The sequence below is a fragment of the Corythoichthys intestinalis genome, chromosome 18, assembly GCF_030265065.1.
Source record: "Corythoichthys intestinalis isolate RoL2023-P3 chromosome 18, ASM3026506v1, whole genome shotgun sequence".
Classification (NCBI taxonomy): Eukaryota; Metazoa; Chordata; class Actinopteri; order Syngnathiformes; family Syngnathidae; genus Corythoichthys; species Corythoichthys intestinalis.
Genome location: NC_080412.1, coordinates 33719911 through 33743747, shown reverse-complemented (window position 1 = coordinate 33743747; position 23837 = coordinate 33719911). Strand labels below are relative to the sequence as shown.

Genomic DNA, 23837 nt, shown 5'->3' with positions numbered 1-23837 from the left:
TTCGAGTTTTATTCATTTTTTTCTTAATGCATTGCCAAAATGTCTATGTAAATTATCGGGAATGATTGGAATTGAATCAGGAGCAAAAAAAAAAAAAAGCAATCGGATCGGGAAATATCGGGATCGGCAGATACTCAAATTAAAACGATCGGGATCGGATCTGGAGCAAAAAAACATGATCGGAACAACCCTATTTATAATTATATCATAATTATGTCTTATGACAATCTTATGATGCCGCTCTCAAATAAAGTGTTACCTATTAACCCAAATAAACCAACAAATAAGACGCAGTGGACTATATAGCTATAAGCCGCAGGATTCAAAATGAGGGGGAAAAGTAGTGGCTTACTGTCCGAAAATTACAGTATTTATGTTGTCAGTTTTATCTAATTTAGAATTGGTACCAGACATAAATAAACGTGGTAAACGTTTAAATTAAATGTCCAGGGAAAATGGTATAGTAAGCCCAGGAGTGATCATAATTGTTTCAATATTAAGACAAAAAGAATACAATTTTCTGAGTAAAACCACCATAATGCTGTAATTTTATTGTTCATTACGGTTGCGGCATCGGCAAACTACACAAATTTAAAAGTGATTTATTTGGAATTTAGTTGCATCATTAGGTCAACACATCAGCTTCAAACTCTCAGTATGTTACGTCGGAAAACATTCAGGGTTCTCCAAATAAATATTCAAAAACTCATTGTAAAATTTCATACTATTATGTAACAAACATCGCCCCCTATGAACCCTGTAAGCGCATGATTGTTGGTAGATTAACAACCAGGAAGCAAAAATGATAATCAAGAAATGTTTACATCTGTGAGGAGACCATAAAAGATGCATTTTATAATATTTGAAAATAAAATGTTAAAAAAAAAAAAATCACAATATTAATCGACACTCCTATGGTTTACACAGGATTCTATTCCTCTATTTTTCACAGGAAATAAAATTGTGCAAGAAAAATTCAGCAATGCTACCCTGTTTGCATTAATTTAGTCAATGTAGTGTTCAAATTGATATCACAGGCAAAGAGAATTTCAGAAACAGTTCATTTCTGGAGAAAATTTTACATTATTTTGTATAGAATGTTCATCTAAAATGAATCTGTCAGTCACACTAAAAGCTAGTAAAAATGACTACATTTACAAACAGCAAAAAGACTATATTTACAGAAGGTTAGTAAAAATGTTCGAGAGAAAAATAGCACTTGATCTTACAATATAAAAAGTGTAAGGGTGACATAAAAACAGCAAAAGCACACGCTGAAAAAGTTCAAACCAGCCAGGACTGTTGCTTGTAGACTATACAACAAACGATGACTTCTGCTTGAACTCAGCCTAGCAAACAAACAGCATATTACGTTATTTGAATATCAATTGTACAATTTCTGAACTTTTGTGAAAAAGAAAATTGGTATCGTACATCATCATCCTCACCACCGTACCCCGAAGGCGGCTGGTAGACCACCTTTTTTGGTTTGCTGCAAGACAGATTTTTTAAAAAAAAAAAACACAAAAAAACCCACACATTTTAAAAATGCACACGCCAGCTTGGATACTGTAGAAAAATACTACTAATGCAATACATTGGAGGTAATAAGAAAATGTTCTTGCCTTTTAGTCATTCCTAAAATGAGAAAGAGGGAAATCAAATCAGAGGTTGATAATTTAATCAACAATAAATTAATCTTAAGAATAATGCTTTGATTAATGGCATTATGATTTGTGTAGTGTTCATTCCTCCATGTTATATGTCTCTTATGACCTTAGCATCATTGCAAACAAGGAGGAAGAGAGTAATGTACTGCAACAAGCCACAAAAGAATGCATGAGTTAATACTCACGGGGCAGATATCCTTTCTTGTGAGCGTACCAAATTCCCAGACCGAGCAGTACAAGCAGTACAAGAGCCACAATTACCCCAGCAACAATGCCTCCTGTATTCGGGTCACCTTAAAAGAATAGGATTTGTGTACAAGGTCAGTTTGAGGCTCTTCCCCTAATCTATTGCTATGCATAATCCATAGACTTAATAATGATATTGACGGGTTAGATTTGACCTTCACTGCGCCACGCCTTTAAGTAGGGGGCCGTCCCACAATCCGCTTCAGTTATTCGCAGTCGGTCACAGCGTCACATGCAGTGATCAAACACCAGATTTATGTTGAAAAAGTACGAAAGCTGTACCGCATACCAACAGGAAGGATTGTCTCAGGAGTGATTTGTTCAAGGATTCAAGGTAATTACCGTAATTTCCCGAATATAACGCGCACTTGTTATCCCCAAAATCAACTTGTAAAATCATGGTGCGCATTATAAACGGGTACATGGATGGAGACAGAAATATATATATATATAAACCAATTTTTTTTTTTATTGACACGGCCACGTTGTGTTGAAGAAACGTGTGCGGCGAGCCATTGCCGACCATTACGGTACGTGACGTCACCATTTTGTTTCGGTAATACTTCACTCTAATCGGCCGAATGATTTCATCTGTGTTAAATTCTGCTTTTTTCACTCTTCATAAAGCACATAATTTAGTTTCTTGAACTCATTTGAGTCAACGTTTATTGCAGCTCCGCAACTCGGACCATAACAAACGTAACAACACAGACTTCCTGTGTCCGTCAACTATATCTGTCCTTCGGGAAACTCAAACCCAAGTAACAATAGTTCCTATTGTTACTGTCGTGTTGACAGCGATGAGCTCTCACGGATTTCCGACTTACGTTCTCACTTTCATTTTACCTTATCAATCCATGGAAGAAACATTTATTCATCATGATGAAAAGAGCAAGTTATACAGCAGCCTTTAAAAAAAGTCACATCTGTTTTGTTTTCTCCTAGATTCTGGTAAGTTGGAGAAGTTGTCAAATCATATTATTACCGTACATATTGTCAGTTTATGGTAATGTTTTGAACTACCAATGTGCTATGCTCGTGCTGTGTTTCACCAGTCAGTAAAATGACATTTCTGTATCTGTACACGAGCTCTGTTTTCTTGTATTCTTCTATTTATTCATTCATTCATTCATTTTCCATGCCGCTTTTTCCTCACGAGGGTCGCGGAGCTGCTGGAACATATCCCAGCTAACTATGAGCAGTAGGCAGGGGACACCCATTAATTGGTGCTAAAATTAGGGAGCGCATTATAAACGGGTACAATAATTTTCCCTAGATTTTACAAGTAAATTTGGGGTGCGCATTATACACGGGTGCGCCTTATATTCGGGAAATTACAGTATTTTTAATTTTTTCACAAGAAATTTTCAACGTAAAAAGCGCTTTATTGTAAGGCTGCCGCCACATTGTCTAACGGAATAGTATCATTCTTCGACACATTTAGGTAAAATAAATGCTAAGTGCACGGGGTTTTTTTTTTGCTTTTAACCAGGAATCAACACCGTCTTACGTCCATATCTATCAAGAATTCAGGGTTTTAAGCATTTATTAACAAGAATTTTCACCGGAAAAGCTCAGTTTACATATGGCGGCCGCTACATTGACTGACAGACTAACATCGTACTTAGACATATTTATGTGAAATGAATGCTAACTACACTTTTCTTTTTTTTTTTTTGCTTTGAACCAAGAATCGAGACCGTTTTTCGTCAATATCTATAAACAATTCAGGGATTTAAGCATTTATTCATAAGAATTTTCACCGGAAAACCTCTGTTTACATATGGCGGCCGCCACATTGACTGACAGACTAGCATTGTATTTTGTCATATTTACGTAAAATAAGCGCTAACTGAATGTTTCTTGCTTTTAACCAAGAATCGAGTTTACATCCATATCTATAAAGAATTCAGGGATTTAAGCATTTATTCACAAGAATTTTCACTGGCAAAGCTCTGCTTACATGTGGCGGCCGCCACATTGACTGACAGACTAGCATCGTACTTCGACATTTTTACATAAAATAAATGCTAACTTCACTTTTTTTTTTTGTTTCTTTTAACCAGGAATCGAGACCGTTTTACGTCCATATCTATAAAGAATTCAGGGATTCAAGCATTTATTCCCAAGAATTTTCAACAAAAAAAGCTCTGTCTGTGATTCCACTCGGTCCGCTTTGAAGGCCACGCCAACAATACAGGCCCCCTATTAATCGGCCCCACGCCCCATGTCCCTTCAATATCATTATGAAGTCTATGCATAATCATATCACTGCAGGCGAACGTTTATAAAAACTGCCCACTGCATAGGAAGGTAGCTGCACCCCCACAACATATTACAATGAACAGTTTTAAAAGTATTCAAAAATAAGGTATAACATGCTGCATTATACAAATACAAAAAGGTCTATAGAATGACAGTAGCCAGAATTAAATACAATAGTTGCACTAGCTCTTTTATTTAATATTTACAATTTTGAAAACAATCATTTAATTATTATTTACAAATATATTCATTTGAAAAGTGCCTCTAGGTGAGGAAACAAACTGCATAACGTGCACTTACTGACTTCCATTTTAACCGCTCTACAGCGCTGTGGGGGACCAGCACTGTTGAAAGCTTCACAGGAATACGGAGCTGTATCCGTCTTTCTGACAGAAGGAAATTCCTGAGAAGAAACACAGAAAGTATGAATGCTATGGTTGAAAGAGTTTTCACTTTAAAAAATTAATAAAAATACGCGACACTGGCCGTAAATCCTACCAGGTTGCCATTTGCAGAGTTCAGCATATATGTACTATTCTGGAAGCCAGAAATCTTGCTAGGCTCAGGTGGCAAAAGGATGTCATTTCGGTACCACCTGTATTGGGGAGAAGGGGAGCCGTCTTTATCGTGGCAGTACAGCATGACCTTATTTCCAGTCGTCACCGAGGTAGGGATCCTACACAGAGGTGGCGACGGAGGCACTGGGGATAAAAACAAAATACCGTTGAATGGCAAAATAAAAACGAAAAGATGGCAGATCTAAAAATAAACTGTGCTAAAGAATGCAAACAAATCAGAGCAAGCAAGAAAAATAATTTAAAATATTTACCAAGAACTGTAAGCTGTACCCGGGCCTCCCCAAACTGACTATTGACACCAGACACCTCACAGTCGTACACTCCGTTATCCCTCCGGGTCACTTTGTTAAATCTGATATTGCTCCCAAACACGTTCACGCGATTGGCATATGGAGCTGTGGAGGAAAAACTGCATATCACTACCAGCTAGCCATTTAGCATGCTACTTGGTTAATCTTCAGCAATAGTGGTTTCCTGGTGCTGTCAGGGTTTAGTAGCAAAGTTGAAAAAGTAACAGTCCCTTGGACAAACAAAGTCGTGACTGCAATAAAGCAAAATTTCTATTTTGTATAAAAATGTAACAGTTTTGCCCCAGCAAACCTTAAAGATATTTAGTGTAAGATATTTACTGTAACTTACCTGTGGGTTTTCCATCATAAAAGACATATTTCTGTGAACCTGTAACGTCCTTAAACTTCCATTCTACTCTGGCACTTGATCCAAAGTCCGCAGAATAGGAACATGTCAAATCAACCCCTGTAATAGTGCACAGAAGATATATAAATACAATTTAATTTGCAATTAGATACAGTAAATATAACAGACCAAAGTATATAAAAACAAAAGGCAGGAAGGTTATCACGTCACAACCGATTTCCCGTGATTCATTGCAAAGCACACCAACTGGATATAAAAACAAACTGCATCTCAAACCAAAAATGTGTGTCTTATTGTAAAGAGGCAGAGCTCACAAGACTCCATAAAATCTGCCCAATTACAGAAAAAAAAGGCACATGTAAGCCAAGTGCACCAATTTGCCAGAATGACCAATTACGAGTGACTGTCGTGTCCCATGCTAACAGGAAAAGGAAGTCAAACAAAAACAAAGAAAATTTGTTCAATGCACTATTAAAAAATCATGTATTTCCAATAATTAGACCACAAAAATATATTACACCATACAGTCATGATGACACATCAAATACACCTGGGGTTATTCTTTACATTTAATATACAAACTTTCACTAAAACCACCCAAACATTTATAGGTTTTCATATGTTAATGAAGATAGTATGCAAACAATGACAGAAGGGGGAAAAATAAGTAAGTGAACATTTAACATTTAATATTTTGGTGCCCCCTCTTTGCCAGCAATAATTTCAACCAGACGCTTCCTGTAGCTGCAGATCAGTCTGGCACATCAATCAGGACTAATCTTGGTCCATTCTTCTGTCCAAAACTGCTGTAGTTCAGTCAGATTCCTGGGATGTCTGGCATGAATCACTGTCTTTAGGTCATGCCACAGCATCTCAATGGGGTTCAAGTCTGGACTTTGACCTGGCCACTCCAGAACATGTGTTTTGTTCTTCTGAAACCATTCTGAAGTTGATTTACTTCTGTGTTTTGGATCATTGTCTTGTTGCAGCATCCATCCTCTTTTTAGCTTCAACTCTCTGACAGAAGGCCTCAGGTTTTCCTGCAAAACATCCTGATAAACTTTTGAATTCATTCTTCCATTAATGAGTGCAAGTTGTCCAGGCCCTGAGGCAGCAAAATAGCCCCAAATAATGAGGCTCCCTCTACCATGCTTCACGGTGGGGATGAGGTGTTGATGTTGGTGAGCTGTTCCATTTTTGATCCACACATGACATTGGGTGTTACTCCCAAACAATTCAACTTTGATTTCATCAGTCCAGAAAATATTTTGCCAAAACTTCTGTGGAGTGTCCAAGTGCCTTTTTGCGAACATTAACCGAGCAACAATATTTTTTTTAGACAGCAGTGCTCTGTGGAATCCTCCCATGAACACCATTTTTGGCCATAGTTTTACATATAGTAGATGTGTGCACAGAGATATTGGACTGTGCCAGTGATTTCTGTAAGTTTTTAGCAGACACTCTAGGGTTCTTTTTGACCTCTGAGCATTCTGCGCTGAACTCTTGGCATCATCTCTTGTGGACTGCCATTCCTTACAGGAGAGGCAACAGTGCCAAACTCTCTCCATTTGTAGACAACTTCTCTGTCGATTGATGAACATCCAGACTTTTAGAGATGGTTTTGTATCCTTTCCCAGCTTTATACAAATCAACAATCCTTGATCGCAGGTCTTCAGACAGCTCTTTTGACTGAGCCATGATGCACATCAGACAATGCTTCTCATCAAGCCATTTCATACAAGGTGTGTGTTTTATATTGGGCAGGGTAGCTATAAGCACTCATCAGTGATTGGGCAAACACCTGACTTAAAATGTTTGGTAAAAATTGGTTTCAATTGCTCTTTAAGTCTCCTTAGGCAGAGGGTTCATTTAATTATTTCTCCCCCTTATGTCATTGTTGGCATGCTATCCTCATTAAAATATGAAAACCTATAAATGTTTGGGTGGTTTTAGTTAAAGCAGAAACTTTTTTTTTTATCTGTGGGATTTTTACAAAGATCAGATCACATTTGATGGTGATTTTATGCAGAAATGTGAGAAATTCCACAAGGTTCAGATACTTTTTCATACCACTGTGTGTATATATATATATATATATATATATATATATATTAAAAGGGGGAAAAAAACTCACCTTCATTTTCTTTGACTTGCACATTTGCGTTGGAAGTTGTAACTGAAAAGCTACTTACAACTGTTGACAAAAAGAAAAAGATTAATGATGTAAATGTATTTTTTGAGGAAATAAACAGATTGTACACATTAGAATGCACTTCCTCGTTATGAGGTTCTATGTAGTCTAATGAGTAATGACATTTTTAGTTGTTGGCAGCGTACATGTGCATGTTCATTGCATTCATTTTCTATACCGCTTATCCTCCAGCACCCCCGCAACCCTTGTAAGGATAAGCGGCACAAAAGATGAATGAATAATTTATCCATATCCTATATGTATATTTCTTTCATTCTCTCCCCTTAAGCAGGAAGCTGCAGAGTATGAGAGATGTCTTGTGCCAGCCGGAAAACCACGAGCCTCTAAAGTTAATAAGTTTTTGTTTGTTTGTCTGTTTGCTTGCTTTGAGTTGTTATCATTTGCTCATTCAGCATTTCAGTGCTCAGTTCACAGTTAGCAAAGCTATGAGAACATGTTTTGATAGTGTCCTGTGATTTTTTTTTCTTCTCACAAGAACTATGCAAGTTAATAAAAGAAGGATTTGTGTGTAAAGGTAGGTAGGTTTTGTTTTGTTTTGCTTTGTTTTTTACTGTGACAAATTTAAAGTTGGGTATTGTTGTATATAACTTACAAAAAAAAAAAAAAAAAAAGACATTTTAATCTACATAAATAATGACAACAAGTAAGTGCACAGGTTAATCACATCTTTAGCCATCAAATAGAAGCACACTTGACTGTAAATGCTTGAAAAGTATACATCCTCGTCAAAGATGGATAACAAGATATATTTGCAATAAATAAACACCATTTTATTTTTCAGACAAATTATGGGGTGTAGGATAATTTCCCACAACACCTAAGATTATCCCTTATGACATACAAGAGTGCCACACTACGCTCCTTGAATCACTATAACAACATCTGTAATCATTTGCAAGAGTCACTCCTCTACATGAAGGGCAGTTCAGATGGGAAAAACTTGAAATAAAATATTACACTCCACAGTGACAATAAATTTGAACAGCATTTGTCAGGCTCTGAGCCTACCAATGACTGCGGCAAGCAGCCGACAGGGCGTGGGCACAAAACAAGTCCACAACTAGCCTCAAAACTACGGTGCATAGTGAAAGTATGTTATTCAGGTACAATAATGCTGGCTGTCAAACAAAATTAGGAAAAACTAAATAATAGAAATTTAAATCTACAAAGACCTACCAGCAGATAAAAACTTTTACATCAGCTAATGACATCTAATTTAGGTCAATATCTAATTTTTTATTTTTATTTTTTATAGTTGGGTATAACTGCAATGGATGGCAGACTATATACTAGGGTGACAAAATGTCCTCTTTTGCTCGGACATGTCCACTTTTCATATCATGTCCGGGACGTCTGGCGGGTTTTATAAATCCATGAAAATGTCCGGTTTTCATTATTTTCAACCAATTAGCGTGTGTTGAAATTGACTGACACTTTGCACAGAATACTACGGTACTGTGCTGCCTGTGACGTGAGAGAGCCTGCCGAGTTGTAAAGACTTTTATTACGATCAATATGTATATAATCAAATGCTCATGTACCCAAAAGAGTAATTAAATCGAAAAAATATATTCTAGTTTGGATATAAATTTGCGTATGTGTGCGTAGTCACAGACTGGCTTTATTTATCATGGCGTCAACTAGGATTGGGAACCTCTTGGTCCCTCACGATACGATTTGCGATACAAAGCTCACGATAACGATGATTTGACGATATGGCGATACAATGTTTACAGATACATTGGTCAGGAAATCATTGTAGGATATTCTACAAACCACTAATAAACAGAAAAAACAAGCTTCTGCTGTGAATTGGAATGAGGTTATCACTAGTAGACGTCCAATCCATTTGAACTGGGAGGGTGGCAACGAATGAACATTCGTTCATTCGCTGCCATCCCTCCCACTGCATTGGTCTGCATTGTATATATTTTTTATTATTATTAAAAGCTTTTTTTTTTAAAAAAAATAATAATAAAGCCTTTTGAGTAACCTCTCAGAATTTGAATTTGTCTTTGGTAATGCCCTATATATGGCTGTTTTTTTTTGTTTGTTTTTTTTTAACTGAATTTTGCTATCCTGCAAGAGGAGGCACACTTTAAATATGGCGGAAAACACTCAGGTGACTTGAAGTTCCGCTCAGAGACCCTCAATTTGGCCAACATTCAAAATTGTCCGAAATGCATGTGTGATACATCATTGGAAAGCTTAAAATCTCAATTTTCTGGGGGAACAAAAATTTTGAACAGGAAGCCATTTTTTTTTTTAAACAGCAAAACTTTAGTTGGAGGCGAAAACACGCGAGAGCAGAATTAAAGACGCCATGATTTTAACGAGACATTATCGCGTACTTACGTTGTTTCGATCCAAAAACTCCATGTAGCATGTATCACCGAGTGTCAAGCCGGATTTTTTATTTATTTTTTTTTTATGGGTGAAATATGGTGATATAACAAGGGTTGCGATGCAGAAATCACAGACAACAAGGAGTGGTTGAGATTTTCTTTTTCATATAGTTACCCTTTTAAACGTTATTTTTGGTTTTTTTTTTTTTTGTTTGAATCGATTATTTATCATCTAACACAGGGGTTCCCAACCTATTCCACTAAGGCACACTGTGGGTGCAGGATTTCATTCTTACCAAACAAGATGACAACACTTTTTCCCCAATCTGGTGTTTTACAAGTGCAATCAGTTGATTGCAGTCAGGTGTGGCTTGTTTTAGCAGAAGCCTCATTGGTTCAACTGTCTCTGCTGGATCGGCTGGAACAAAAACCAGGACCCACAGTGTGCCTTGAGGACTGGGTTGAAAACCCCTGATCTAACATATCAGGGAAAATGCGTCAGTAACAAAAAAATACAATTAAGCGATAGTTATGTGGTCGATGTCCATGGCTTTTTTACAGACGCCAAATTTTTCATTGTGACGTAATCCGTTGAAAAGTTTAAAATATGCGAGTGAATAATTTTTTTAAGTCTTTTTTTTTTTAAACTAAAATTTAGACATCAATTAATGATTCTAAGCTAAAAATGACAGACATTTTGAATAATAAATATAATTACCTTCTTTTTATGGCTAGTTTGAAATAAAAGCGGTTGCGCGACATCTGTAAAAGGGGGTTTTCAGGGTAAAACGGACTAATTAAAAATAGTTCGGAGGCTTGGTGCGTCATGAATCTGCTATGGCAGCATATAGACATATTGTCCTGTCAAGCACAACAGTTCTTTTGGCTTAAAATACAGCAGTTTATTTTAAATTTCCTCTTTTTTGGAAAGCAAAATATGGTCACCCTACTACAGACATGTCCAAAGTCCGGCCCGGGGGCCAAATGCGGCCCCTGGTCAAATTTCATCCGGCCCCCAGCCTCTGTCATAAAATCAATAACGTCTGGCCGGCACACAGACTTTAATAAATTGGTCAGCAGTACTGCTACTAGCATATGAAGTAGGTTACACACAAATTCTGCTCCTCAATTAACCACTAAAAGGCAGCAGCACTCTAAGTAACATTACCCCGCGTGACCCTTTACTCCCAATTTTCTAAAATGGCGACAATCAACACACAAAAAAAAAAGTTGACTGCGACGGCCGACGCTTCAAGGATAGGTGGAAATTTGACTATTTCTTCTCTAACATACGCAACAACTATGTCTGCCTCATTTGCAGTCACTGTTTTTAAAGAGTTCAATGTGAGGCGATATTACCAAACGAGACAGGCTGACATGTATGACAAGATTACAGGGAAGACACGTAGCGAGAAATTAAAGCAATTTGAAGCTAGTTTAATTTCATAGCAGCAGTATTTCGCAAGAGCCCGAAAATCGAAACAAAACACCACTAAGGCTAGTTGCAAGTTTGTTGAAATTTAATAATTAAAAAAATAATAAAGCAAATGTGAAACACAGATTGGCTTGCTAAAATTTGCTGAAATATATTGTTCTAAGTAAAGGACGTCAGCCAAGGTCGGCCCTCCACATTTTAACAACACCAAATCTTGCCCCATTACAAAAAGTTTGGACACCCCGGCCCTACTATATACTTTTCCCCCGAACAGACCACTACCAATCGATTTTTTTTTTTTTTTTTAAACATTTTATTAACAAATAATAATAATAATAATAATAATGCATCAACACTGGACGTATATATCTTTAGGTAGAACGCTTAACGCAGCTTTGGAATTGGACTTTATTAGATTGTGACAACTCCTAGTGTTATGACGAAACCATACAACTGCTATTCTTGGAATTCAGAACCAGTTTCAGGTTTACATTGAAAAGATTACTAGTTCCACAAACGATGTCTGACTATTAGGCGTACTAGTAGATCGTGCACAATGTTCTTAACTTTCCCAACACACCTGAACAGAAATAGGAATGACTCCATTTTGGAAAATTGCCTCAACGTTTACCTCGATAAATTTCTCCATCTGTTGTAATAGATTTGCGAGCATATTCAAACCGATAAAATAAGTTTCACCATTAAATGGGTTTAGCGCGTTTAAAAAAATACTGTCATTTTACCTGTCGCTGCGGACGCGAATACGAGCACCGAAACCAACCAACCGGAAATCATCTTTGTGTTCGGCTCTCTGTTGTTTATTCCCCGGCGTCCCGTCGCCTAAAAGTGTTACAAAGGTCCAAAAAGTGATCCACTAGAAAGAATAGCCAAAGAAGACTGAACGGAACAAAGGCAAAAATCCAACCGTTTGTTGTTAAACGCTCAGTTTAGTAAGATATAAACGACTGTGGCCACCTGAAAGAGACTCCACCTGCTTCGTCTTGGGTTCAGGTGACACTGGTGTTTAATCTACCTCATTTCCGGTGAGAAGATCGTTCAGGTGGTGAAACGGTCGCTGGGCGAGACGAACAACTGGTCCGACAACTAAATACCAGAGTAATTCCTGACATAAGGAAACGTGGGTTGTTTCATGTGTTGGTCAAACGGAAAGTGGCTGGGATTTTATAACTTATTGTTGCTTATTTAAAATTAGTCAGCAAGGTATCGTGCGTGTTGTTGTATGCGTCATAGCTCAGAGTGAAACAAAACCACAGTATCTACTAAACATTTGATAAGTAATCACAGTGAGTTCTAATCAGTCTCTTCTAGTAATGCAGCAACTAATATCTATCAGTAAGAAAAATATTTATTTAATTACCCGTCAAAAAATGCATGATAGTTTTTCAATTACAGTGTTCCCTCGTTTTTCGCGTTTGATGGGAAAATCGAAAATCCGCAAAGTAGAGGCGAGCTTATTTACATTTATTTTATTTTTTTATTTACGTGTTCAATGTATTTATTCAGATTTAACAACATTGGAAAGAGAAACATATAAGACATGTTTTCCCCAAAGTATAATTAAAACTAGGGCAGTCAAACGATTAAAATTTTTAATCAAGTTAATCACAGCTTAAAAATTAATTAATCGTAATTAATCGCAATTCAAACCATCTCTAAAATATGCCATATTTTTCTGTAAATTATTGTTGGAATGGAAAGATAAGACACAAGACATATACTAGGGCTGTCAAATGATTACAATTTTTAATCGCCTTAATCACAGCTTAAAAATTAATTAACCGTAACTAATCGCAATCCAAACCATCTATAAAATATGCCATATTTTTCTGTAAATTATTGTTGGAATGGAAAGATAAGACACACGACAGATATATACATTCAACATACTGTACGTAAGTACTGTATTTGTTTATTATAACAATAAATCAACAAGATGGCATTAACATTATTAACATTCTGTTAAAGCGATCCATGGATGGAAAGACGTGTAGTTCTTAAAAGATACATTTTAGTACAAGTTATATTTTATATTAAAACCCCTCTTAATCTTTTCGTTTTAATAAAATATGTATAATTTTCAATCAAAAAATGAACTAGTAGCTCGCCATTGTTGATGTCAATAATTACACAATGCTCATGGTGCTGAAACCCATAAAATCAGTCGCACCCAAGCGCCAGCAGAGGGCGACAAAACGCCAAAAAACAAGTAACAAGTCGACATGACACTTTGCTCTCATTTTAATCTGTTTTAGCGGGGCATGTGCGTTAAATGCGTCAAATATTTTAACGTGATTAATTAAAAAATTAATTACCGCCCGTTAACGCGATAATTTTGACAGCCCTAATTAAAACAAAACAAATACAAAAAAAAAACTTATATGTATATTTTATAAATGTTTTTAAGCAAATGTAATAATTATGATATCAGTGAGATACATCGAAAACTTTGATTTGTACATGTATAAATGCATATATCTTAAAGCAACACTAGGTAACTTTTCAACCTTTATAAAGTATTGTCATAAAAAATGATATGTCGACTGACAATTACCGTATTGGCCCGAATATAAGACGGTGTTTTTTGCATTGCAAATAAGACTGAAAAAGTGGGGGTCGTCTTATATTTGCGGTCTAGACATTATACCCATTCACGACGCTACATGGCGCCAGATATCATTGAAGTGATGTTTTGTCATGACAGATCTCAGCTACTCTCAAGTTTAATCAGTTTGCATTATTTTATTGCAATGTTTTTCCTTATTTATTTAGTTTGTTTCAAGACTACAATTATAGTTAGACTTCACTTTGATGGTTAATGCAGTTATTGCAATTTTGTTTTTTTATCACAATAGATTGGTTTATTTACGTTTCAAAAACCAGAAGCCATTCATTTACGAATGTGATTGCACTTTAGTTTGCATATTTAAATGTTCAGATATTAAGATTTGAATGAGGCAGAATAACATGCTTTTTCTCTCAAATATATTGTTATAATCATTTGTTTCAGATCTACTGTAATTATTTTCTGTATAAAAATTAATTTGGTGTTCAAAAAGTCTTTTTTTCACATTTGAGTCTTTAAAAAGAGGGGGTCGTCTTATAATCAGAGCCGTCTTATATTTGGGCTAATACGGTAGTTAAATGACACCTCTTTTATGTCTTGATGGGGTCTGTGTCGCTTTCACCAGCACAAATTAACTTTGAGGAGGGTGCCAGGAACTAGGCCTGCACAATATATCGTTTGGACATCGCAATGTGCGTGTGCACAATAGTCCCATCGCAGGACATGCGATATTTTTTTTTTCGTTTGTTTTGTTTTGAACACGTTAACTTTAGTTTTGCTTCATAAAAGCAGCAAGTGTGCAGAGACATGGCCTCCTAGATCCATAAATATGTATGTACAACTTACAGCCTTATGTGGGCCGAACCAGAGCGCAGCTGTCCTTTATCCATGTCAGGCGACTCTGCTCGTCAGTCATACAGTCCAGCCAGACCCAACACTGCCACCAGAGAGCAGTGTATTCATCTTTAAACCAAATACAATACTTGTAGACTTGGATAGTTATTTTTAGGGGTACTTATCGGCTTAATTCCGACTTGCATGGAAATTCGGGCTACGTCTCCAGTATAGGAATGGAACTCGTTCGTAACCCAGTGAGTCCTGGTGAGTCAACCAAAGTCTTCCCAAACAGAGCTATTCAAGTTATCTGCTAAAAATTCTTCTAGTTAAATATTGCAATATACACTCACCGGCCACTTTATTTGGTACACCATGCTAGTAACGGGGTGGACCCCCTTTTGCCTTCAGAACTGCCTCAATTCTTCGTGGCATAGATTCAACAAGGTGCTGGAAGCATTCCTCAGAGAGTTTGGTCCATATTGACATGATCTCATCACAGAGTTGGTGCAGATTTGTCGGCTGCACATCCATGATGCGAATCTCCCGTTCCACCACATCCCAAAGATGCTCTATTGGATTGAGATCTGGTGACTGTGGAGGCCATTTGAGTACAGTGAACTCATTTTCATGTTCAAGAAACCAGTCTGAGATGATTCCAGCTTTATGACATGGCGCATTATCCTGCTGAAAGTAGCCATCAGAAGTTGGGTACATTGTGGTCATAAAGGGATGGACATGGTCAGCAACAATACTCAGGTAGGCTGTGGCGCTCCAACGATGCTCAATTGGTACCAAGGGGCCCAAAGAGTGCCAAGAAAATATTCCCCACACCATTACACCACCACCACCAGCCTGAACCGTTGATACAAGGCAGGATGGATCCATGGTTTCATGTTGTTGACGCCAAATTCTGACCCTACCATCCGAATGTCGCAGCAGGAATCGAGACTCATCAGACCAGGCAACGTTTTTCCAATCTTCTATTGTCCAATTTCGATGAGCTTGTGCAAATTGTAGCCTCAGTTTCCTGTTCTTAGCTGAAAGGAGTGGCACCCGCTGTGGTCTTCTGCTGCTGTAGCCCATCTGCCTCAAAGTTCGACGTACTGTGCGTTCAGAGATGCTCTTCTGCCTACCTTGGTTGTAACGGGTGGTTATTTGAGTTACTGTTGCCTTTCTATCAGCTCGATCCAGTCTGGCCATTCTCCTCTGACCTCTGGCATCAACAAGGCATTTCCGCCCACAGAACTGCCTCTCACTGGATTTTTTTTTTTTTCGGACCATTCTCTGTAAACCCTAGAGATGGTTGTGCGTGAAAATCCCAGTAGATCAGCAGTTTCTGAAATACTCAGACCAGCCCTTCTGGCACCAACAACCATGCCACGTTCAAAGTCCCTCAAATCACCTTTCTTCCCCATACTGATGCTCGGTTTGAACTGCAGGAGATTGTCTTAAACCATGTCTACATGCCTAAATGCACTGAGTTGCCGCCATGTGATTGGCTGATTAGAAATTAAGTGTTAACGAGCAGTTGGACAGGTGTACCTAATAAAGTGGCCAGTGAGTGTATATCGCACCCCCCCCAAAAAAAATGTTCTGATATCGTTCAGCCCTAGCAGGAACCCTCCCGCACAAAAAAACAAAAAAAAAAAACAAATGTGCTGACTCCTTTTCGGCATACATCGCCTTCCCCTAACCCCATTCATTATAAAGAAGGAAGTCAATGCGAACGCTTTCGTGCGAAATCTGCAAAGATGGCAGAGCAACAAAATAGAGTAAAAGTTTTGTTCTAGAAGGGAAAAAAGGGGAGGCTACCAGGATACTCCAGAATAAACTTTGGCCCAGCTTTCACTCGGTAGCGTGATGCCCCACATCAACTGAACTCGTCAACGCTGACGAGTTCGGGTGGGGGGGTGTTAGCCACAATATGCCACACGGTTGTTAACGTAATATGCTATTGTTTAGCCACAGCTGGATTCATTACCTTATTAATATTCATCCTTCACACAGACGCTGGAAACACAAATGTTGTTTAATCCATCTGCAGGTGACAGGGAGATTTACAACACTGTGCGGTTGAGTGCTGGTCCTCATGGGAAATGCAGGCAAAACACTACCGCTATTGTCCACCGGCGTCGCTAAAATCGACCAAAACTGAAAAATTACCTAGTGTTGCTTTAACCTTTTCGATTAGTTGACGATTAACTGTTGAACCTCTAAATTCCCTAAAAATTTTAAAAATACTTAAAAAAAAAAAAAAAAAATTGGCATTGTAATTATGTTTAATTAGGGTAATTTTTAATTTTTCCTTTTTTTATGCATTTATTGGCTTTCATTTTAAAAGGAATGCATCAGGAATTGAAATTAGCCCTAAGCACGAATGTTGACTGACAATTCTAGAAAAAAAAAAAAAAGAAAAAAAAAAGAGCGGCAAGGAAAAGATGTAAGTTGATTAAAAACAAGCAAAACACCTCTAACGACGTTCCAAACAACATCGATCCGCACCTAAGGATGGCAGCATTACGTACTATAGCTGTAGAGTAGATTTAAGTAAGACTGTCCGCCCCACAAATATTACATAGCCCAGGGGTCCACAAACGTTTTCCTGTGAGGGCCACATAACTCTTCCCTTCTCTGATGAGGGGCCGGGGTCAGTTTGTAACAGAAAAAGTGTGACGATTGCAGGAGTGCCTAAATGTAAAAAATGTATTGTTTTTCAGAAAGCCACAATCAAATAACCCTTTCTGGATTCTTCACGGAACAAAAGAAAATAAAAATGATATATAATATAATATAATATAATATAATATAATATAATATAATATAATATAATATAATATAATATAATATAATATAATATAAATAATATAATATAATAACACTATTAATTAAATAGATAATAACTAGAGATGTCGGACCCAATCAATCGGGATGCCGATCGATCGGGTCCGATCACGTTATTTTCAAAGTATCGGAATCGGCAAAAAAATATCGGCCATGCCTTTTTTAAATTAAATCGTTTTCTAATTGTATTTAATGTTACAGACATAATATGTTACACTCATCCAGAGTCTTTAGTTTAGGCTTAAAGTAGGGTTATCAAATTTATCCCAATAACAGCGGTAATTAGTTTTTTAAAAATGTATCGTGTTAAACATTTAACGTAATTAATGCATGCGTTGCACGACCCACTCACGCATTGTCGCGCTCAATCTGTAATGGCTAGTGTTGTATCGGTCGCGAACGATTCGTTCTTTTTGAACTAATTGTTTGGGTGAACGAGACCGAACTAATCACCATCTGCACTGATTCGTTCTATGAAGTTGGTGCTTGTTTACTGCGTGGGAGGGCGTTGAGCAAGCGGCAGCGTCTACTGACATCGCACACGACCAATCAGACGCCAGCCTCATCGCGGGCAGGGGAGTGACCGGAAACAGAATCAGGGCGTATGTCACTCACTTCCACATGTGGCCAATGAGCAGCCAGCGTGCAGGCAGGGGGACAAGACTGAGTTTTGTCACTTCCCGTTCAGTGACTCGGTCCTCCGGTTCCTGACCTAGCTTGCTGCTAACTTGACTTTCCAGTAATGGCTATGCGGTGAACGAATCAAAAAATGAAAGGAAAGGACTTTGTCACATATTTGTTAACGTGGAGCCTATCAAATGCAGCTCAAAAAGACAAAAACACCACACAAATCTAGCGAGCATGGTTTAGTGTACTACTTTTCTCAACAGACTCGCGACTACCTATTACGACATACTATCAAATTTACAGTAATTTAAAACACGGGTAGCTACGAGGCAAGCAAAAGCTGAGCTGCGGTCGCGTGACGGCAATGAAGGGGGCAAAGAACTGTCACTATAAGGAGGCTTCATGGCAGCGATATTTACCTCATATGTGCACAGAAAAAAAGAATATTTAGTATGATCACCATAATACTGATTTGCAATGAAACGGTATATACATGTCCATTTTTTCCAAGTGTTTTTTTTTTTTTTTTTTCGTGTCAGGTGTTGGTTTGACAAATTATGTCAATCCGTCCATCATGTGCTACTCAAGCGCCCCAAAACAACGCACATGGACACGGGAGATGTCGCAATATGTCTACATTTTTCTTAACAGACTAATGAGAGTAGAAAGGCGATATCGTAAAGAGCAAACAATTATTTCTCGTCAGCATTTGACAATCTGAGATGCGGGGACGACAGGGGAGCTGACCGGATTATTTTATTTATTAATACCAGTGCAAAAATTCAATACGATCACCATAATACTGATTTGCAATGAAACTGTATATACATGTCAATTTTTTCCGAGTGTTTTATTTTTTTTTTTCGTGTCAGAGCGTGTCGGTTGGTTTGACAAATTATGTCAATCCGTCCATCATGCGCTACTCAAGCGCCCCAAAACAACGCACGCGGACACGGGAGATGTCGCAATATGTCTACATTGCATTTGACGATCTGAGATGCGGGGACGACAGGGGAGTTGACCGGATTATTTTATTTATTAGTACCAGTGCAAAAATTCAATATGATCATCTTAATACTGATTTGCAATTAAACTGTCAAATATCAAAATGTAGTATTGTCTTTATTTCAGAGCAGCACATTCGACAACTAGCTATTTAAACTTATAGTTTTAACAATAGTAACTAAAAATAATAGTGATGAGCATAAAAACAAAAATACAACAGAGCGAGAGGTAAATATGATGTGTTGGTCGTTCCATACTTAGAAATTAAACTTTCGATTTATTTTTATTTTCGTGACAGCAAGCATGCTGCGTTGGCTGGTAGCAGCAGCATTGTAAATGTGATCAAGAACATGCTAAAGAAAGTCCGTGCGCCCCCGACCCCAACCCCCCCGCTCCCCCCACAAAAGGAAAATGTTTAACCGTGTCCTCAATCGAAATGCAAGCACGAGCCATGACTTTGAGCCCATCGAACTAGGACAGACGACGCGGACGTTCTCCCTCGCTTTTGCAGCAGCGGGAGGGAGACGAGGCTGTCTGTGAAAGCAGAATGATATTGCCTGTCACTCATTACTGAAACTACGACGAGCGGTCAATGAGGAGCCTGTGTGCAAGAGAGAGGGAGGGACCAAGAATGTCACTTCCCGTTCAGTTATACTGCGAAGCGGTCTTTGGTGATTCGTTCGGCAACGTCACTTCCCGTTCACTAACCGAACGATTCATTTGGGCGGGGAGGGAGATGAGGGGGGCGAACGATTTGTTGAACGATTCGTATGAACGAATCTTTTTACTGAACGATCCGGAATGGATTCGTTTACTCAAGTGAACGACAGATCCCGTCACTAGTAATGGCGCCGTTTTACACATTTATAGAGATAAAAGGCAGCGTAAAATGAGTAGAGTGAATTTTGGCAGCCTTTGGAGCCTTTTTTTAATAGGCTAAAGCCTTATAATCGCTCGCCTTACGATTAGAAATACCATGGGATGCAATGTGGGGAAGCAAGGAAGCAATTATCTTTTTCTTAACACCTTATGTTATTTCTCAACACAGAGAAGATATATGAATTGGTAGCACTACGCACAGTCATGGTTCCACTTCCCATCATGCATTTGGGTTGAATGGCTGCAGTATAGGCTGTATTAGCCAAAATTGTGTTGGTTCGTTCCACTGAAATGGATCTATGTGACCTCTGCATTGTAATTTACATACGTTGCTAATTACTACCAAAAAAAAAGTTCTACTCACGGTTTCCAGTCATTTTTTAGTAATTAGCGTTTTCGTGTCGGTCTTTTTTTCCCCCGTGGCGCAGTGATATTGATACGGTGGAGTCGTATCGTCAGTGTGTGAAGCCATTTTAGGTCACGTGCACCAATAGGAGCAAGATCCTTCGACGGAGCCTGGAGAGAAAGCCATTGTCTGACGCAACCACGCGGGCTCTGCACGTTTTTTCCAAATTCCTGCCCTTTTTCGCCCTTGGACAGTTGAGAGATGCATATAGCATCGTTTCGATGCCTTTTGACTAAATTCCGAATGCGGTTTTCTTATCTTTGGTTCATCTTCGCTCGTGTCGTAGCTTGACACGGTCGCCGCCATATTGTTTGTTTTCGAAGCGCATAGCAACAGTCCTCGTCTCCTATTGGTGCACGTGACCTAAAATGGCTTCACACACTGACGATACGACTCCGCCGTATCAATATCACTGCGCCACGGGGGAAAAAAAGACCGACACGAAAACGCTAATTACTAAAAAATGACTGGAAACCGTGAGTAGAACTTTTTTTTTGGTAGTAATTAGCAACGTATGTAAATTACAATCTAGAGATCATGTAGATCCATTTCAGTGGAACGAAATCCATTTTCTAAGCACTTTTTCCATGGTGCCAATTCAGCCTAGTATAATTTACTGAAAGCTCAACAAATACACTAGATGGCAATATTTAGTCACAATATACAAAGTCACAAGTCTTTCTATCCGTGGATCCTTCTCACAGAAAGAATGTTAATAATGTAAATGCCATCTTGAGGATTTATTGTCATAATAAACAAATACAGTACTTATGTACTATATGTTGAATGTATATATTCATCCGAGTTTTATTCATTTTTTTCTTAATGCATTGCCAAAATGTATATGATTGGGAAAAATTATCGGGAATGATTGGAATTGAATCGGGAGCAAAAAAAAAAAAAAGCAATCGGATCGGGAAATATCGGGATCGGCAGATACTCAAACTAAAACGACTGGGATCGGATCGGGAGCAAAAAAACATGATCGGAACAACCCTAATAACAACCGAATAACCCTTTCTGGGTTCTTCACAGAAAAAGCCAGGAAATAAATAACACAAGTAAAAAAAAAAAATGTTCTGGGGACCGGACCAAATGTGGAGGCGGGCCGGGCCGCAGTTTGAGGACCCCTGTTTTAAATACTGTTTTGTTTTGTTTTTTAATTGAAAAAAATCCGTGACGGACTGAGGGTGCGAAGTTTGAGGCGCAAAGTATCGAGGGATCACTGTATTGCTACGCCAGTAATGTATTTTACAGTGACAGTTAAAAGCCGATGTGTATCCACTTGTATAGTGAGATTTTTCTAATGTCAAATATGTGCCATATGGCTCATATATATCGGGGAAACACTGCTCCTGTAAATAACTTTTTAATATGGTAAACAATGGACACAAAACAATCATATGCTTTATATGATAATAAAATATAAGAATAGCCCATTAACACTGTTACTCTTGGTACAATGATACATACTTTAAACATCTCATTGAAACACCCATCTGTGCTTTGCATTATAAATTCAACATTGCTTTTGTTTATAATCCTGGCCTTGATTGCCTTGAACTGTTCTTTTCACCTTCCACATACTGTTAATCTAAACATCAGTTCGGCAGGTTTCATGCAATCGCACTTTTGTCGTTGTGCTCCCCACAGCAGCCAAACTGTCGGCTATAGGAGCATGTAAACATTTTTTATTTAACCACAAATTACATTCAGTATTATAAATATAGCCCCCTATATAGTGGTTTACTGACATACTGTATCTCATGCATGCATTTGAGGGTATTATTGCTATTTGATTTTCCTAATAATTGTTGGGCGGATGTCTTGCATCGCTTGGTTAGGGAAAGCAATTTCTATCACTCCTGAGCTAAGAATTACACATTATATGGAACAGAATAGCTATAATAATCCATTTTAGGTTCAATACTACAGAATATATCACATTTCACTTCTATATTCCTGAGACGTGCTTGAACTCAGCTGAGGATACAGTAAATGCAGTTGTACACTTGCACACTAAGCCTAGATATACTGTATATTGTGTGTGCATCCAGCTCAAAACACAGCCTTAAGAGTCCAGTGGGTGCCACCAGATGATGGGGTGCATTAGTTTGGGCACCATGGTCACAACCAGTCAAGTGCGAACAGCATTGGAAGTGTCATCAAGGTCAACATCAGGCCACTGCAACTTTGTAACAAGACACTTATAGCAGAACAGGGGAGGAGGAGCTCTGCAATCAGAACAGATGAAGACTTTTAATGGTTGTCACTCAAAATAGTGCAGAATGCGAAGAAGGGAGGTAACTTACTTTTCTCCACCACTGAGGTTTTAGTCGCAGATGCTGTTGAGTTGGCCAATTTGATGTTGCAGGTGAAATTTGACTTGCCGTTTGGCAGGTTTTTAAACAGCAGCCGACAGACGTTGCCCGGGAAGAAGCGAGCTTTGGCTCGGTGCTTGTAGGGGGCATGCTGCTCTTCCTCCGGGTTGGTTGTGTCCAGGAGTCTTTCCCCTTGCGTGTACTTGCAAAATGGTTCGGGTGACTCAGCGGGAATCGAATATTTGCAATCTAGTCTGACGTGGTTCTCATCTATCGAGCAGTAGGATAATTGAATCACCTTCTGAGCTGAGGCAAAGCCTGAAACATTAAAAACACACCAGCACACAATGGCAAATCGCCAATTAACTTAAATTTGCTCTTACTAACAAAATCATGTTCGGATTTGAAAATGCTTATGAGTGACCTTACCAAACAAAAGAATTGTTGTGAGAAGGAACATTCTTGCAACTTTCCTAGAAAAAAAACGATTGGAATTAATTTACACATGCGCATCTGTGACATTTTCATGTTTTCACAAACATTTTGAGTTTCCACACCAATCCTCTTGACTTAACTCCGGTGATCTGAGTTACTGGGTATTTAAAAAAGACCAACGATCCCACATTTTTGACCGAATAAGTGCAGCCTAGCCTGACTCTTCATGCTGTGCAGCGAAGTGCTGGAAAGTTCACTGGAAAACTGCCAACATTGATGCATTCCTCTTCATAACCACACCTACACATGCTGATTATTTGTCAACTTCAAATTGATCACTTAGTTTGAGAATCACTATTCCATTGATAAGTTTGAATTAAATTGTCATTTTTGTCATTCCTATTTTATATATTTTAGGATATTTACTTCAAACATTGTAAAGTCATTTAGATCATTATTCACCGTTGAAAAAAAAAAATCTAATTTGGATGAAT

General features: G+C 38.2%; 1 protein-coding gene across 3 annotated transcripts; it reads right to left on the bottom strand.

The window, feature by feature from the left end:
* Nucleotides 1-516: 516 nt before the first annotated feature.
* Nucleotides 517-12532, bottom strand: f11r.1 (F11 receptor, tandem duplicate 1). 3 transcript variants are annotated; one of them, XR_009061321.1, is made up of 10 exons: nucleotides 12384-12532; nucleotides 12152-12248; nucleotides 7551-7610; nucleotides 5399-5515; nucleotides 5011-5154; nucleotides 4680-4882; nucleotides 4482-4584; nucleotides 1856-1963; nucleotides 1435-1638; nucleotides 517-1349 (listed from the first exon to the last, which is right to left on the bottom strand). XR_009061321.1 is itself a non-coding variant. In XM_057820716.1 (10 exons), the coding sequence occupies exons 1-10, from the start codon at nucleotides 12201-12203 to the stop codon at nucleotides 1314-1316; spliced, it is 894 nt and encodes a 297-aa protein (XP_057676699.1). In that variant the 5' UTR covers nucleotides 12204-12377; the 3' UTR covers nucleotides 517-1313. The 3 variants fall into 3 exon arrangements, 1 of the variants encoding a protein (XP_057676699.1); XR_009061322.1 differs by having other exon boundaries at nucleotides 12334-12389; XM_057820716.1 differs by lacking the exon at nucleotides 12384-12532 and having other exon boundaries at nucleotides 1435-1492; nucleotides 1626-1638; nucleotides 12152-12377.
* Nucleotides 12533-23837: the final 11305 nt, after the last annotated feature.

Bases quoted from the DNA above. Each gene is read 5' to 3' on its own strand.
- f11r.1 (XM_057820716.1), bottom strand. From the start codon at position 12,203: ATGATTTCCGGTTGGTTGGTTTCGGTGCTCGTATTCGCGTCCGCAGCG. The intron at 7,611-12,151 runs GTAAAATGACAG...TTTTGTCAACAG, and splicing joins ATTCGCGTCCGCAGCGACAG to TTGTAAGTAGCTTTTCAGTT. The intron at 1,350-1,434 runs GTACGATACCAA...TTTGTTTGCTAG, and splicing joins ACGGTGGTGAGGATGATGAT to GCTGAGTTCAAGCAGAAGTC.